Source organism: Scardinius erythrophthalmus, assembly GCF_964197995.2.
Source record: "Scardinius erythrophthalmus genome assembly, chromosome: 15".
Lineage (NCBI taxonomy): Eukaryota > Metazoa > Chordata > Actinopteri > Cypriniformes > Leuciscidae > Scardinius > Scardinius erythrophthalmus.
The window spans coordinates 22,907,431-22,925,234 of record NC_138235.1 but is presented as its reverse complement, the minus strand read 5'-3'; the positions used below and the strand labels follow the sequence as shown (position 1 = coordinate 22,925,234).

General features: G+C 39.4%; 1 protein-coding gene across 4 annotated transcripts in view; it reads right to left on the bottom strand.

Moving 5' to 3' along the window:
• Nucleotides 1-425: 425 nt before the first annotated feature.
• Nucleotides 426-17,804, bottom strand: part of flna (filamin A, alpha (actin binding protein 280)) — a 39,674-nt gene continuing 22,295 nt past the window's right edge. Inside the window, exons 18-47 of one of the 4 annotated variants that reach the window (XM_081386192.1) lie at nucleotides 17,484-17,653; nucleotides 17,258-17,375; nucleotides 16,890-17,152; nucleotides 16,333-16,651; nucleotides 16,080-16,253; nucleotides 15,623-15,785; nucleotides 15,334-15,494; nucleotides 14,464-14,631; nucleotides 14,251-14,374; nucleotides 13,496-13,652; nucleotides 13,216-13,405; nucleotides 11,894-11,917; nucleotides 10,738-10,985; nucleotides 8,626-8,712; nucleotides 7,157-7,256; nucleotides 6,937-7,077; nucleotides 6,619-6,747; nucleotides 6,215-6,388; nucleotides 5,958-6,119; nucleotides 5,661-5,864; nucleotides 5,404-5,556; nucleotides 5,194-5,316; nucleotides 4,827-5,093; nucleotides 4,399-4,536; nucleotides 4,172-4,287; nucleotides 3,114-3,246; nucleotides 2,730-2,906; nucleotides 2,417-2,635; nucleotides 1,669-1,872; nucleotides 426-1,549 (exon numbers count right to left, since the gene is read on the bottom strand). In XM_081386192.1, the coding sequence (XP_081242318.1) occupies nucleotides 1,365-1,549; nucleotides 1,669-1,872; nucleotides 2,417-2,635; nucleotides 2,730-2,906; nucleotides 3,114-3,246; nucleotides 4,172-4,287; nucleotides 4,399-4,536; nucleotides 4,827-5,093; nucleotides 5,194-5,316; nucleotides 5,404-5,556; nucleotides 5,661-5,864; nucleotides 5,958-6,119; nucleotides 6,215-6,388; nucleotides 6,619-6,747; nucleotides 6,937-7,077; nucleotides 7,157-7,256; nucleotides 8,626-8,712; nucleotides 10,738-10,985; nucleotides 11,894-11,917; nucleotides 13,216-13,405; nucleotides 13,496-13,652; nucleotides 14,251-14,374; nucleotides 14,464-14,631; nucleotides 15,334-15,494; nucleotides 15,623-15,785; nucleotides 16,080-16,253; nucleotides 16,333-16,651; nucleotides 16,890-17,152; nucleotides 17,258-17,375; nucleotides 17,484-17,653 (4,991 nt within the window). In that variant the 3' untranslated portion in view covers nucleotides 426-1,364. The remainder of the gene's footprint in view (nucleotides 1,550-1,668; nucleotides 1,873-2,416; nucleotides 2,636-2,729; nucleotides 2,907-3,113; nucleotides 3,247-4,171; nucleotides 4,288-4,398; nucleotides 4,537-4,826; nucleotides 5,094-5,193; nucleotides 5,317-5,403; nucleotides 5,557-5,660; nucleotides 5,865-5,957; nucleotides 6,120-6,214; nucleotides 6,389-6,618; nucleotides 6,748-6,936; nucleotides 7,078-7,156; nucleotides 7,257-8,625; nucleotides 8,713-10,737; nucleotides 10,986-11,893; nucleotides 11,918-13,215; nucleotides 13,406-13,495; nucleotides 13,653-14,250; nucleotides 14,375-14,463; nucleotides 14,632-15,333; nucleotides 15,495-15,622; nucleotides 15,786-16,079; nucleotides 16,254-16,332; nucleotides 16,652-16,889; nucleotides 17,153-17,257; nucleotides 17,376-17,483; nucleotides 17,654-17,804) is intronic. The other 3 variants (XM_081386194.1, XM_081386193.1, XM_081386195.1) reach the window with 3 other exon arrangements.

Sequence of the window (17,804 nt, the reverse complement as noted above, 5' to 3'; positions counted from 1 at the left end):
AGGGACCTTAAGTAATAAGCAAGGGGCCTCAAACTGGGCCTGTCATACCATATATGGACAGAGAAGCAGCTCTGCTTGTGTATCTTGACTCAGCTGCATGCCAGCAATAGGCATCAACCTGATTTAAAGTTGCTCATAAGATTTAGGAGACAGTAGCCCACTGATTATGCATTTTAATTGGGGGTTAGTTTTTTGTTCATATTTTAGACTTTTTTGGTGTTCTATTAAATTAATCATTTTTATCAATACCATGTACATTCCACATAATATTAAGTATATCCCCAATTATAATTTACATTTCCTTAAACGCATCACTCATACTAAATGTAATCACCAAACTTGCACTTATGAAAGATTAATCAATTCAAGATGCAACTCTAAAACCACACACAGACACAAGAAAAAGGAAGATACTGACAACTTAATTGACAGAAAAATAGTTAAGACAACTTTATTGTGTATCAAAATACTGTAAGTCAAACTTTTTTTTTTAAATTCTGGAATACTGATTATACATTGACATTGGAGCACAAAAGACTAAAGAGCTGACAAAGTGAGAGCGAATAAGTGACGTTTAGCCACACAAATGTTAAGACTTCCAAGTGCGTTTTGCATTACCAACAATAACTCGACAAGCAGTATGCATCAATCTCCCTTTCGTCACAAAGGATGGTGTGATGGTGTTAACGTGGTGTCTCCATCACCTTTATTCTGCCATTTTATTTCCCTTTGGTGTTACTAAATCACTTGGCACCCAATCAGTGTTTTAAAGGGCATCTAAGTGACATTTTCAAAAATGTCTATGGTAAAATGGAAGAAACATGCAGCTCTGTAGACTGTAAAATATACTGTAAAACAGAGCTTTGGCAACAGTGTTTATTCAGTCTACGTGACACCATTGGGTGAAGTGATGCTTAACCATAGACTAAGTTTACTGAAAACAAATCTGTGTTAAACAAGCGGCTGCATCACATCTAGATTTCTCCTGCTACTAGAAATGGTTACTCTGTACAGTTACATCTGGAACAGCAGTCTTCTAAATCAGACAAAAACATAGTAGCAGCTACTCTGTGTTAGGGACAAGGTCAGTAACAAACTGGTGTAAACCAAACACTGAGCAAAAGCCACCAGGACCCTCTGCTTTAATTGATTACTGAATGCAGCAAAGGTAACAGGATCCAACAATGACTGGCATACAGTGACAAGGTGCTTCTTTTAAATCCCTCATTTGTTTGAAAACTGAATAGTGATGCAGGAAAATACTGGATGAGAGGATCATATAAAGGAAAAAAGGACAAAAGAGTTTTCAGTGTTCATGTATTCGATGCTGGCAGGACTCGTGTTGGATGTTTTGTGGAGGGCCATTAGACAGTGATGTGATACGGGCTCCCAGAGATGTGCTCATCGCCCCATTTAACCACCAGGATGTACTCTCCTTTCTCCTTCAGCTGGTAGGACACATTATAGAGACGGTTACCCAAGTGTTTCACCAAGATCTCCTCACAGGGCACTTTGGGTCCGTCCACTCCAACCAGGAGCATGTTCCTCCCTGTGGGGACATAAGGAAATATATGGTCAAATGTTGGCAATTAATAGGAACCGACCGCATGTTTGATGCAAATAATCCCCCCAAAAGCAACAAAACTCCCAGATATTTCTGGCCCATACCTGCTTTACTACAGTCCACACTGAACGTGTTCTTCTGTCCTATGAAGCCCTTGTTGAGTCCCAGACCCTTGGCAACTACACGGCTGGCGTCGGAGCTGGCCCACCCTGGCGCTGCCTGCTGGCTGGTTGTCACACTGCGGGTCACGGGGTCAACCAGAACTGATGAAGTCTCGTGCATGCTGTGGCTATTGACCAATCGAGAGCCTGCAAAAGACACATTCAAAATTACACACGACTAAAGCTTCTGACCATCACCAATTTGATATCATGATAAAACATTGATGCTGACAAGAACTATGCAACATGAGTTCTCATAAGTTAATAATAAAATAACATTTTATCATGGTACAAATCAACCAATTGTTAATTTAAGTTGATGAACTAGACAACACAAATTTAAATAAATTATAAAAAATTATAAAATGATAAAAATAAATAATAAGATACCATGAAAAATTACTCAATGCCCATGACAACCATAACAAAATGAATATAAAAAATTATTTATTAAATAAACACTGACATTAAATGTATTTTTTTTTTAGTTGATCAGAACTAGACCATACAAGTTTAAATAAATGTTATAATAATCAATTGGATAAAAAAAAAAAAAAGATACCATGATAAAAATAACATGCATTTAATTTTATATCTAAACAGGTAATAAATTGATCAAAATAAGTAAATTCGGTTTTTTTTAATTATAGCTCCACTGCAATCAAACCTATTAAATTGCATTTCTTCTTACCTGTAATTTTAGCTTTGAATGGGCTGCCAACAATATGGTATGGTCCACCATATTTGATAGAAATTAGGTAGTTTCCAGGGGCCATAGGGGTGTAGGTGACCTTGTAGCCCTCTGGACATTCCTGACAGTCCATCTTCACCTTGGAAGGCCCATCGATGGTCACTGCCAAAGCACCTGGGCCAGCTGAACTTGTGTTCACAACGAATTCACATGGCGATCCTGAAGAGGTGATGGCGTGGGGTCAGTTTAGTTCAGTTGCACACATTGACAACTATAGAATCATATTATACATGATATATTAAGATCTTTATACCAGTGCTGCCTCCTTCCAGACCAGCTCCATAAGCAGACACCATTCCTGGGTCTCCAGCCTGGCCCGTCTCACCAACACGGATCTTGAAGGGGCTTCCAGGGATGTGAGAACCATTGAATTTCACATCTATTAGGTACAGGCCATTCTCCCTGGGGATGAATCTCACAGCATACTTATCTGTGAGAGAGATAAGAGGAAACCAATTGAAGATCAGTCAAAACAACTAGTTTTGATAAAACTTCTTGCCAATCAAACTAATATTGTTTAAATGGTCTATATCTTAATCTTTCTCCTGGGTGCTTCATTTCCCCAAAAGAAGGAAATACCTCAATGATTTTCTTGGACCATTATTACAGTGCAAGAAAGCTTTCAACCCACTGTTACCTTCATCGATCTCTGTGACACAGCACTCTTCAAGCGCTCCGGATGGACTGTGAACTTTGGCATCAATGGCTCCCTTCGCCCCGTTTAGGCTCACAGCAAAAGAGGCTGGCTGGTTCACCTTTAACCCGGACTCCTGCATTAACATGACACTGCCACACTCAACACAGGATCAAAAACTGCGCAAGTCTGGTGTTCAGCACAACACGTTCAAATATGCAACAGCTCTTCACCTAATAGGACTCTACATCTCTTACCTTCAAGCTAACAGGGTTAAAGAGAGAGGCTTTGAGATACCAAGAAATGAAAGCCCTCCACCCCAGCAATACACACAATTAAGTAGTTCAATGTCAAAGAACAGAAAGACAAACAAGCCTCTTTTGCCCTCTTTAACCCTTTAGCCTATCACTTCCATCCATTTGAAGGTAGGGCTGTTGGGAGCCTTTAGGACAAGGCACGAGAAATACAAACAGTCCTTCAGTATCCCAGAAACCCCAGCACACCCCTTGAACACAGCAGCAATGGTTTGGTGTGATTGGTGCATGCAACCTTTTGAGTTTCAAATAGGGATGCACTGAAATAATTCTGGGCCAAAACCGAAAATTCTGGATGCAGAGTTACCTGCTCAGCCAGAGTCGCTTCGAAGTTGTGCATCTTCAGAAGCGGAGCTGCTCACAAAGTTACAAAATATGCTGCTCGAGAGTGAGCATATATTTTCGGCTTTTTTCCGCTTTTGACCAAAAAAACGATAATTTTCAGCGGCTGACATTTCGGTGCATCCCTAGATTTAATATTAGCAATTTAAACGTTTTCCAGACGCAGTAAAAGATATACCCATTTAACATACGCAGCTACCAAAATGTGTGCATGTATGTGAGAGCATGTGGTATAGTATGACAATTATTTACCTCTCCTTTTCTGTTTGTACTTGATACCTCATTACAACAAATCAAACTTTGTTTCATGTCATTACTGTTTTCAGTTTCATTGCAGCTGCTGTGTCAAGGGTTGACTTGGAGTTGTTTTGGGTGGACAAATGTCTGTCTTTCTCGAAGCCTCACCTGAAGACTGGCAACAGTGAGACGGCGGGCATCGTCAGATGGAGAGGCCACGGGCACCACAAATGGACTGTCAGGGATGTGCTCATCATTGAACCTGATGGATACTTCGTAGTCACCTGAAACAGATGGAGACCAGTCAGCTTCGACACTTACAACTTACCATGAGGATAAACTTCCTAAAGTATAAATGAGTTGTATATAGGGCGAGTCCAGAACAAAAGCCTCACCAGGCTCCTGGACAATGTAGGAGACGCCGCTGGATCCATCCTTGCGGTCTTCAAAAGCAATCTCTGCCTTACTGGGTCCCTCCACTGCGATGGACAGACCACCAGCTCCTGCCTCACGGGTCCAAATGCTGAATTCCGCTGTACATGAGGAAAATATGAGGGATTAAACTGCAGTCACATTTACTGTGGTTTGGTGAATTTTCATGTGCAAAATCCATTATTTTCAACAGGTTGCCAAATGATCTGGATTTTTGCATAAAGGCAAAATATTTCCAGATGCATATTCATCAACGTGTCAACGAATTCACCACGCTGACCAACAGAAAACTGCTTTGTTCAAAAGTTACTTCTGTGTGAGCTATGCTTTACTACTTTATCGCTTTATCTTTAGGCACCAAAACTAATTGGACGTACTGGTCGAAACATACCTGGTACACCCGCTTCTGCTCTCTCTAATCCTGGCCCTCCAGCACGGACCTTATGGGCGCCTCCCTCTCCAAGAGGACCTACGGTGAACTGGAAGGGCGATCCGGGGACATGTTGACCTTGATACTTCACACTGACTGTGTGCACACCCATCTCTGTGGGCACGAAGCGAATGCAGTACGTGTTGTTTTCTCCCTCCATGATCTCGGCCTTGTGTACTTTGCCAGATGGACTGGTCACCTGAGCAGTCATGTCTGCGATGCTGATCTCTGTGGGCAAAGAGTACAGAGGACAACAAGTGTAGGTGCATTAGAGGAGGGGATTTTTAATAATGATTATGTTAATGTTATTTTTTCCCATAAGTCGTACCAGGGATCTTCAAACTGAGGTCGCACTGGCTGCCAACATTGGCCACAGATGCAGCTCTTCTTCTGCGGGTGATGCTCTCCTTCATCCGACCCTCTCCTGTCACTTTCACGGTAAAAGCACTTCCTGTAGGAGAAAGATAATGGGTAAAGTTAAACAGCGTGTCTAATTACACAACAATAAATGACCAAATAAATATAGCACTGCTAGTACCTGGAACATGTTGGTCTGCAAATTTGATGTTAATTATGTAATTTCCTGGTTCTGTGGGGCAATATGTGATTTTGCAGGTGCCATCTTCCTGATCTTCAGTGTTGATATCCACCTTACTGGGTCCCTCGATAGACAAACTGAGTCCTCCATAACCTAAAAATAAAAATAGTATAATAAACAAATACGAAAAATAAACGATACAAAATAAAAAGAATGAAAATGATTCACTAATTTTTGCTTTAAAACATTTAATTCACCTGCATCTCTGGTGTCAATGACAAATTCTGCAGGCTCAAAGGTACGGGCTTCACTTAGGCCTTGACCAGTTACACGCACACGGCTGGCATCACCGATCTCTGATTGGCTGATCATGACTGAAATGGGGCTACTAGGAATATGACGTCCATTTTTCTTAATGTTAACAAGATGCTCGCCAATTTCCTTCGGCACAAATGAGATACCTTTGAAACAGGAGGGCTGAGATTAGCACAACTGCTGACTTCACACTTGTGAACATGACCTCTCATTCTACATAGTCATTTTGTAACACTTACCCACATGCCCATTCCTGAGCATTTTGAGCAGGCACGCCTCTTCCCGTCCAGAGGGGGTGGTGAGAGACGCAGTCAGCTGACTGAGATCCAGCTCACCGATGTCTAGAGGGATGTCAGCAGCTGAACCCACCTTCAGATGAGACATGCGCATCGAGTCATCGCCTGTGGACAGACACAGAGTTGATGACACCATTACAAACAATGGACATGAATGGACTTTTTACCCCCTCTAAATATCAAAGCAGCGTTTAAAGCACCTGTGATCTTGGCCATGAAAGGGCTGCCGGGAATGTGCTTGTCGTTGTACTTGACAATGATGTTGTAGTCTCCAGGAAGAACAGGGAGGTAAGACACCGAGCAGGTACCATCTTGATTATCAGTGCAGCTGATGTCTGCCTTTGACGGCCCTTCAATGGCCAGAGACAGACCTCCTAATGAATACACAACAAAAATCATAAATCAGCTTTTCATTGTGGACCGTTCAAATGATAGCATTTGAAGTTGTCTGTTACTCACTATATGCATCTAGTGCTTAAGCCATTAATTTAGGATATTTTAAATAAATAGGGAAAATAAATAAGGATAAACATATTGTTATTATTAGTTAAAAGCTAAAGTAGTCATGCAATATGCGATCCAATCAAGATATGAGCGTCTATACCCTCTCCAGCGTCCTTGGTGTTGACAGTGAAGACTGCAGGCTTATTGACCATGCCATGAATTAGCCCAGGACCAAAGGCAGTCACGTGACCGCTGTTGACATAATCCACATAAAACTGCAGTGGACTTCCTAAGAGGGCAGAAGAGGGCCAAAGAATTCAGAATTAAGAACATCTATATTCATTAACCATTAATGCAAAAGCTTTTTTTAAAGAATGTCCTCATTTGTTTCATTGTCATTTGTTTCAATCTCTTGTCAACTTGCTCACTTGTTTCATTCTCTCAACATTCATACAAGTACCTGTACCATTTTTTTTACCTGGGATATGTATTCCATCATATTTGATGTCCATCTCATGCAGGCCAGCCTCAGTTGGGGAGTATTTCACTGTGACTGTGCCATCCTTGTTGTCGATAATATCAGGCTTGGCCACTTTTCCAGAAGGCATTCTTACATCACCTGTGAGGCATTGGGTACATGAGAAACTTCTTTGCAAATCTGTCAAACAGAAATGTCCTGATTTGAATGTGTACAGTACCTGTAATTTCTCCCTTCTGGATAGTGAAAGGAATGACCAAGTCGAAGGGTCTCAGCCCAGCTACGTCCAGTCCATTCATACCCAGTTGTCTGTCTGTAGCCTGGGAGGAAAGAGAGGGAAATCAGACAGATCAAAACTAACCATAAGGCGGACACTGAACTCAGATGCCAATCAGAACCTGAAGACCTAGAGCTAAATTGTTTGTTTCTGAGGTTTCTGTAATCTGAATTTACTAATTGCTTAGTTTGTTCAATATACATTTTTATTCCACTGTATTTTTAATGCATTTTACTTGGTAATGAGTATTCGAGATAAACAAAACAAAAAAAATAGTTCAGCAGACAAACAACAATATTCAACTGTCATCCTAAGAATCAAATTATGGCTGAAAAATTTGGGGTCATTAAGATTATGTTTTTGAAAGAAGTGCATTTATTCTATACAGTAATATTGTAAAATATTTAAAATGAATGCTTTTATATTTTAAAAGTATTTTATAATGTAATTTATTCCTGTGGTGGCAAAGCTGAACTTCAGAACAATTACTCTTCAAAAATCATTTTAATATGCAGATTTGGTGCTTAAAAAAAAAAAACATTCCTTACTATCAATGTTGATAACCGTTGTGCTGCTTAATATTTTTGTGAAAATAGTAAAAAAAAATAATAATAATCAGGAATAAAGAAAGTCCATGAATAGCATTTATTTGAAATAGAAACCTTTAGGCACATTATAAATGCATACTGGCGCTTGAACAATTTAAAGTTGTAAATTACCTTTCTGAATAAGAGTATTAATTTCTTTAAAAAAAATAAAATTAATCTTAAATGACCCCAAACTGTAGTGTATATTGATTTTGGTGTCAAGAAAACACATTTTGTACATATATCATGAATGGAAATGAAGAGCACAAACAGCAGACATGACAACAGAACCCTAAAAAACAAAATAAGATAAATAAAAACAACAATGGAGATGACGACGTGGATGATGATGCAGCCACCAACACTGTGAGAGAGAATGACATTCTAATGAGAAATGAATGGCAGGATCAGTCAGTGATTGACCAATCTGGAGAAGGGGGTGGAGAAAAAGCCAAGCAGACAAGTGGCAATGTGACCAACAATGATGTACCACACACAACAACAACAACATCTAAATGCCAACACAAAAGAATGACAGTGTCAAACAAAAAGCATAAGCTTTGCAACAACCAGCCATTTTGTTCAAATGTAGATTGCCCACATTTATTGCTTTCCAAAATGGCTGTCATTCTATAAAACAAAATAAAAATGTACTGAGTCCACATGAAGGAAGAATCATGGGAAATAAGATGAAATAAACCCTAAACCTAGAGGAAGAGAAAAACAGGAGGGTGAAAAGGGGGGGAAGGACTTAGGACTGATTGGTGACTCGTCAGTAGCAGAGCAGGAAATTGAGACGGGGAGGAAAGAGGGGCGTGTCAGTACCCATGGCTGGCCCATGTTGGGCGCGTAGGCGTACTGCGGGTTCTGGGTCTGCTGCATTAGTTGGTCAGGGGAGTCACCTTCCAAAGCCTGAGACAGGGCAACAGAATCAAAGATGAAATCCCTCCAATTACAACCACCATCTCTGGTTCAAAGCTGCTCAACCAGGAAGCCACTTAAAGAAATTTAGGTTAAGATTCTTGACATTTCAAAAACAGTTCATCCCAAAAATGGTGTCATTTCTTCACCCTCATATTTTTCCAAAACCACTAGTTTTGTCTGAGGAACTGGCCAAAATGTAAGAGTCTTAGTATTTGCCCTAGCACAGTGGATCACAACAGCAAACTCCCAGGATAACTTAAATAAAATTTAATTAAAATGCTAAAACAACACAAAGATGTAACCACATTATTTTTCCTCTCAATAACTTAGAACTTACTGATCTACTATTTAAGCTCATTATTATTAGATTGACGAATACATTTACTTACAGGTCCTGTTCTCATAGCTTGAGTACCGCATGTATGAACGTACAACAGAACTCCTTTTAATTATGTCAACTTCTTTGAGATTACTCATTTCTTAAATATTACACATTTGAAATGATAAAAGCCCAGTTGAGGCACAAGTTCTACTGTCAGATCGAAATCATGTGAAAACAGCTTTTATCATAAGTCGTGCACATACCACAAATGTGTTGGGAGCAGCTCCGGTGGACTGCATCTAAAACCTTCAGATGACACTTCGATGAATGAGCAGAGCTTACAGAGCTGCAGATATAGGAGCAGAGCGGCTCTTTCGCACTATATGACCTGATAGACAACTAGTTAACCAGTACGATCGTGTTCACAGCACAGCAGGACTTTGCCAAAAATGCAGTTACAAATCCTCAATTTATGGGTGTGATTTTGGTTATGGAATGGAGGTTGTCACTCCCATTAATATTCAAAATGTGTGTGAACGTAGGTAGCAGTGTTAAGGACTCAAATCCAGGACTGACAACTATTCTGCTGCTGTGTGAGACCAAAATTTCTAACATTAATAAAGCCTAATTCTTTCAAGATATGACCACCAAACTCAACCACCAATACGTTTTCTAACTATTCAGACTTACGTTTTTTCTTAAATTGATGATCAAAACTCCACAAAATCCCAGACTAACATTGAAGGAATATTCAAATATCAAAAAAACTACAAACACCAAATGTCCAAAAAATTAAATTTAAACAAATTCAAACTCAAATATCCATCCATACATAAGCCTAGCAACACACTAAAACATGTTAACACCTACTAACATCCTAAAATATGCTACATGCTAAAATTTTGCTAAAACACGCTTTACGTGTTAAAATATGCTATGAACGCATTACATGAAAGCAAAATTTAAAATAGTTTAAAGTTTTTAAAAAAAAGTCAAAAAGGTTAAGAGCCACTGCCCTAGAAACATGGGGGAACTACCAGAATCTGATTCATAACATTGTTCTTTTGAAACAGGTTATTTTTCTTCAATAAACCAATTGGAGTTCACATAACTGGTCAAACATTTGTTTATGATTCAAACTTGTTCAGTTCTTTAGTTCACTGAGGAGTCTAATAATCTAGTCACAGCAGTTAACAACTAACTAGAAGAGGAAATGATCAAACAACTACACTTAAATTTCCATCTGCAGCCATGTGAGAGCTTATGTGCTGTTTCCTTCTATTCATCACACAGAGTTACTAATTATATTTTTATGGTAGTTTAGGTGTTTTTGATCCTGCTATGTCCTATGTCCAATCCCCACAACAGAGCACCTATAATATTAATCTAAGGGTCTACTTTTGTGTTTCATGGAAGAAAGAAATAATATGGTTTTGGAACAACATGTGGATGAAAATTTTAATTTTGGGGTGAACTAATCCCTTAAATTGCATGTTGATGCTTACCACAGTGTAATTGCAACAATAAGCTATGAATTCCTTCACACTGTAATGATGGTTTTGCACTAAAGGTTAACAGTGTATATTTAATGCACAATCCCACTGGAAAGGCTGCCTGTAAGAGTTTGTCCACCATTTGAATGAATATACTGTGATCCACATGAATACAGGATCTATATGGCATATATGTACCGTGACTTGGAAGGGGCTGTTGGGGATGTGCTCTCCACCGAAGCGCACACAGATGACGTATTTCCCAGGCTGGGGTGCTGTGTAGAAGATGTCAAATGTTCCATCTTCATTTTCAACTACGTCCACATCCACCTCGCCTCCATCTGGAGTGCACACTGTGCATGTCACCTTGCCCTTCCCAGCGGCCTTTGCATCCACAGTGATGACAGTCTGCTCTCCGATCTGAATAGTTGGACCAACACCAGCTCCTACAGAATACAGAGAGGTTTAGTAACAGGAATATGCAGGCAGATGTTTTGTTATTAGGGAGTTTAGTACCCATCCCTCCATAGTTCCATTCCACCATGCACTGGATGCAAAATATCTAGAACGTCAAAGCAACAGATGGCTTAAGAAAAGTAGGATCCATCAACACCAGTGGTTCTCAACCAGGGGGTCCCAGGAATCTTCCAAGGGGGCCACAGGATTACTTTATTCTAAACATTTTTAAATGAATAGATTGATTATTTTAATGTATAAAATTTAAATGCTAAAAAACAATCAAGTTGTTAACTAAAATATTTTATTTTCCTTTAAGTATTGCTTTTAATGGATTAATATACAGTTCTTGAATCACAAAATTAACCATGGATAATTTAAAATAATCAATATTTCTAGTTTCTGTTAATCAAAAAGTTTGAAAAAAATCTGTCAATTATAGCAGAAATACAGAAAATATCTTTGTCTTCAAATAATGTGTTGGGTAAATGGAGGCTTTTGAGTAAAAAAGGTTGAGAATCACTGATCTAGACATCTTTTCCTCCTCTGTGACTATAAAAAGATGGATCCACTATCCTGTTTTCCGTTGCCTCAATTTCCAGAGTACTAATAATGTAATACAAAAATGAGAAAAGCTGAGAGAAAAAAAATAAAATAATTATATATCAATACTTGTACATTCCATCATACAGGCATATTGAAGACCTGATACAAGAAGTTAGTGATTAGTTACCTGCAGTCGACAACTAATTCACTATTGTACTGCAAGATAATCAATATGTCTTAGCTAAAGAAGTGGATAGGACGGCAAAAAATATAAGCCCTTTGGTATCAAATACAATGCAATTTTGCATGCAGGACCAAACTATAAGACTAGAGCATTATTCAAAGCGCTTACCCAAACCGTGACCTCCAATTGAGACTGAGACCGTGAAGCAGAGCAAGAAAAAGTGAAAAAGTAACAATCAGGGCAAAATACAACAAAATGTGTGCAAGAGATAAAACAGAGGTAGGGAATGAAGTGATGGGAATGTGAGCAGCGCTGCACAGGAGGGGTGTGTGTGTGTCTGGGTGGGGGATGAAGATGGGAGAAGTACACAGAAACTTTACACACTTTTATACAAAAAGAACAAAAAACACTTTCCTTGTGAAAACCAGCCTGAACATTAGGTTTCAGATTAGACAAAAAAAGGCTCAAAGAACACAGTGGAGAGTCATCAAAACATTTAGTTTCCAGTGACTCCCAAACCACAGGATTATTCTGATCAAGTGTGTATACTGGCAGACTATCTTAAGACACCAGAAATGGATAAATAAAGAGGCACATTTGCCCTCTCTGTCTGGCAGTCTGGCTCGCTTTGCATAAAATACATAATGCAATATGAAAAAAAAAAAAAAAAAAAAGGAATTTTCACCAGATTCTATATAGCTGTAATTGGAAAGATTTAATCTTTTAGAGTGATTAGTGTGATTTTGTTGGTGTGCGTCTGCATAGGAAACGAAAATGTCAAAAAGCTGAAACTTTTGAGCAAGAACCATGCTTTCAAGGTTGAACAATTTGGGAAAAACTTTACAACCTTGGATGTTCACACTTAGGTTTAAGTTGGTTCTTGTGAGGATTATACCGCTTTCAGTAACCATAAAGTGAACAGTGCTTATGCCAAATTCCCACTGTTTGTGACCCATTCAATATGACTACAAAATTATAAATATGATTCTTATTGTGATTATTATTAAACTAAAATACAAAACATACATTGCAATACAATTGCAGCATTTAAGCATTTAAAAAAAGCATTTAATACAAATAATTTACAATTACAATTGTAAAGTTACAATACTAATATTTACAACTTCATTTTAAATGTTAAACCATTATGCTTTTACTTTGAAACTGGCAACACATTGTTTGCAAACTGCCAGAGAGAAGCATGGCACTGTAAGCAGCTCATGATACAGATACATGTTTCAGCGTTTTCATATTTTAATTATAACCGCAGCCATCACGATTTGATCTCATTAAGCCATACCGCAATATTGATTTTATTCCGATATATTGTGCAGCCCTACTATATTATATACTTTCAGATTTATAGCTCTGAGAGCTAAATAGTTAATTCTGAAATAAATTGAAATGGGTCTCCATGGTATGTATGGTTGTAATCAGTAACATACAGACTGGTCATTTATGTTGACTGGTAAGACCTGATCATTACATACCTGTGACTGTGCATTTGCTGGCATCTCCTGTGGGCAGGGCTCTGATACGATATGGGGAGTATGGGATCTCATCACCACCATACTTGATGAGAATAGTGTAACGGCCAGTCATGTCAGGCACATAGGACACAAGATATGTCCCATCCTGATTATCACGAATGTTAGCCTTCTTTGGCTTCCCTTCAGGGTCCTAAAATAAGCATTAAAGAACGAAACACTGCATAAAAGGTTGTAAGAGTCAGCAGCTACTTTATGGCTGTAAAGAGAAGCATCAGCTCACAGTGATCTGGACAGCCAAGAGTCCCTCTCCTGCATCTTTGGCATCAATAGTGAACTCCACGGGCAGACTGGCAGGCACACCAGTGGTATTCAGACCAGGACCGCTGGCACGGACCTTACTAGCATCATGAGTGGGCAGAACCTTCACCTTATAAGGACTGAATAAAGAGACCGAAAAGAGTGTGTGAGGGGAAATAAAGAGCAAGGAAGGACAGTAATCAAGGGAATTTAAAAATGCACCAGGGCTGCTATTATACCAGTAGTTGATGCTAATGCCAATTTCAACTTTACAGCAAAAACTAATCTGCTATTGAATACATTACTTTATGCTGTTAAATATTAATATAAACAATAAAAACACCCTTAAAATATAGTACACACTATCAATGCTGTAGCAAGTATGATCATTGCATTTATACATTTATTTTTATTTAAGCATAGACTTTCTTTTCTTTGGTACTGGTACATTTGACAACTAAAAACCAAAACACTAAACTTTTTTTGTAAAGCCATGTCAGTTTCTTTCAGTGAGTATCTTTCAACCTGGATTATGCAATAAAAATAATGGCTAAAACAATAAAAACGATATAAAAGATGATTAAGATCCATTTTAAAAACAAATTTTTTTTCAAGACTGACATTAAACTTTAGGTAACATTATGCTCAGTCGTGTGGTTCATTCGGTTTTTGTTTAGGACACTCTTGAAAGGGTTAGAGACATGTAAAAGGGTGGTGATATGTGAGGTTACAATTTACCTTTGTGGGATCTCCTCATCAGCATACAGGACGTTAATTGAATACGGACCCTCCCTGGTGGGTACGTAGCTGACCGTGTGAGTCCGGTCACCATTGTCCACCACCTCAACAGGCTCCACGACGCCTTCATGACAAACAGTAATCGTCACAATCCTCCGATTCAATGGAGGGGAAAAAACATCCAAACAAATGACTCTTGAGTCATGCGCTCACCTTTGGGTCCCTGCACTCTGACCTGCAAAGGAGCCACTCCAGCCTTGCTTGCATCCACAGAAAAGACCTGTGGGATATTGGCACGCACGTTGTTTCCAAGCCCCTGACCCTGGCATTTCACTTTAGTTGCGTCGACAGTATCGTGGACAGGTACAGAGAAAGGGCTTCCTGTAAGGGGGGGGGGGGGGTCAGATATAATCAATAAATGAGATAAAAATCAAATCAATAAATAAGGGTGTAACAGATCGTAGTTTATCCGTACGGACCAGGCCCCATGCTTCGGCACGCATGTGATTCGCGAATTAACTGCAAAGTTGAACCGTCATAGAGTGAAAAGTTTATCATTTGCATGCGTTTTGTCTTGCCAATTTACACATTCAAGTGCAAGAAGAGGCAAAAGAGAACTCAACTCTGTTATAGCACACAGCTGCTTTTCAATAGCTCAAAACCACAATTTATTCCTCTTTTGCGCCACCTTGTGCTTGAATGGACACGCACATTTGTCAAAACCAAAACACCTGTCTAGGCAAGTATTCACGTAAACACAGTCATTATATATTTTAAGTGAATGTAAATGGTTGAGAAAGAAATAGGATGTGTATCATTATATTGGATCCATGCATTAGGTCTTAGACAGCAGCAGGTCTATATAGGCTGCTTTCAATTTGTCATTAATGGTAATCAAAGGGGGAAAAAACTCAGCTTTAACCAAGATTAATCTATTACTTAAAGTGTGCTTTAAGTAATTAATGTGAAGCAAAGTTACATTTTGCCTAACCGATCCGCAACTCAAAAACCATAATATGATTGTGATCCATTGCATCACTAATAAATAACTAAAACACTAACACATGATGCAAAAATACTAACCAGTGATTGGTTGGCCTCCATAGGTAACATTGAGGTTGTATGTGCCTGGCTCATATGGGATGTATTCAACACAACAGCTGCCATCTTTGTTATCAGTGCAAGACATTTTGGCCTCAGAAGGTCCCTCCATAGCCAGCCCCAATCCACCTGTACCAGCCCCACTGCACAAGATACAGACGAGAAGTGAGGCAGAGAACCTTATAACCAGACCGACTGATGCAGTGACTGATTTCATCAAGAAAACAGCAGCTCAAAATGAACCAAAAAGCAGAGTGCTGAATCTACCCACCGGGTCTCCACTGTAAACTTGTTGTGTTTGTTGGTGATGCCAGACTGAAGTCCTGGGCCATGTACACGCACACGTGCAGGGTCACAACCCTCGGTCACCGGCACACGGAACGGGCTCTTGGGAACCGGGCTGCTATCGTAAGCGACCTCAACGCTGTGTGTGCCTTAATATATGCCACAGAAGATTACAGTAAATGCAATCTATAATATTACAGTAATATACTTTTAAAACTTACTACAAATGATGCAAAGGATATGATACAATATATTAAAATTAAATTAAATAAAACTACCAACTAAAATTAATGATTTTAAAAGCTATAAATGAATTCAAAGTATCACATTATAATTCAAAGTACAAATGAAATGCAATTAAATACATTTTAAAGATTAATGTTAGTTAAGCATGAGATGAAATTGATGATTTAAAAATAGAAGAAATGAAAATGGAAACTCACCCTCCTCATAAGGCGTGTACTCCACTTGGTAAGTGCCATCTCCCAGGTCTCTGATCAGAGCTTCAGTGCGGTTGCCTGATGGGTTATTGATACACGTCTTGATATGATTGCCACCCGTTTTGGTGAGAGCACGAGCATCCACAGTGAAATCAGTAGTGGCCTCCCGGAAAACACCTACAGTTGAACATTCAAAGTGACCAAATGAGCAAAGAGAAGTAATTCCTGTCTTATAAACCTGAGAAGACCACACTACCTTTGCCCTCCACTCCAGGTCCAAACACTTTTACTCCACTGGTTTCCACAGCAGGCTCCACATTAAGTCTGGCTGGGAAGTTTGGCACATCCTGATCACCGTAGCGAATGGTGAGGGTATAAGCTCCGGGGTAGAGAGGGATATAAGTGATTGTGTAAGTTCCATCCCCATTGTCTTGAATATGGACTTCAGCCTCAGTGCCATTGTCTGAGATTATCTCTATGGTCAGCTCAGCAGGACCAGCATTAGTGCAATCGACCACAAACTTTCCTGGCTCGCCAACCTTAGCTCGCTCCAGGCCTGGCCCAGAACATCGCACCTACACATTAGAAGAGACGTTGGGATATGAATAAAAGAGTGCATTTGTTCTACAACTAAAGCCAATGAGGGGATCCGATGCCAAAAACCACTCACTGAGAAGTTGTGCAACATTAAGCAAATTACAGTTTGTAGAATAAACAACACATAAGAGTGTTTCCTGATGCCTTTTTGTCATCTTGTAAAACCAGCAATAATATTTAATTCCTAGGTTGAGCAACATTTTCAAACTGCCTCACCTTAGATGGGTCAGTGGGTGCAATTGCTTCCACAGGAAATGGACTGCCAGGGATGGGGGCACCATCATATGTCAGTTCAACCTCATAGGGTCCCTTATCTCTGGGGATAAAACGAACCTGGCTGGTTTCTGGGCTCAGGCCTGGTTCAACTTTACAGGGCACTGATTTGCCAGATGGACCTGTAACCTTTGCGCCAACCTTGCCCTGACCACCTGCTCCTTTAGACTTGACCGTGATGTCCTGATCCTTTCCAACAGCCATTGCTTGAAAAAAAAAAAAAAAAAAAAAAAAAAAAAGCAGATAATTTGACTTTTAAATGGGTGTTCATAACTCAGGTCACAAACTAGACAAGGAAATTGATAACTTACTATTGCCAAGACCAGCCACTTTAACTTTACTGAGGTCCAGAGATGGGGCAACTGCTACAGCAAATGGGCTCTTGGGAATGGGATCACCACCATAGGTGACATTTAAACCCATATTGCCCTAAAGAAGAAAATTAGCACTTAGATTCCACAGGAAGTCAAAGGATAAATGATATTTAGTAAACAGCATCAGTCATGGAAAGTTATAATATATCAAACATGTACTCACCTGTTGGACAGGGGTGTATTTAACAGTGTGGGTGCCGTCATGATTGTTGAGGATGTCAAAGTCACGGACCGCCTCTCCCTTGTTGGGTCCAGTGAACTGAGCATCAAGTTTAGCTTTGCCTGCGGCCTTTGTGTTTACAGTGAAATGAGTGGGTTTGTTCAGCTCCACACCTTGAGAGAAATAAGAGCTATTTTTTGTTCACTATTACAGAGATTCACCTTTAAACTAAAAACAAACTGAGGGGTGAAAACATAACATATTTTGGTTTATTTTGGGCTTTATTTCTTATGTCAAAATGTGTTAAGTCAAACAAAAAAAACA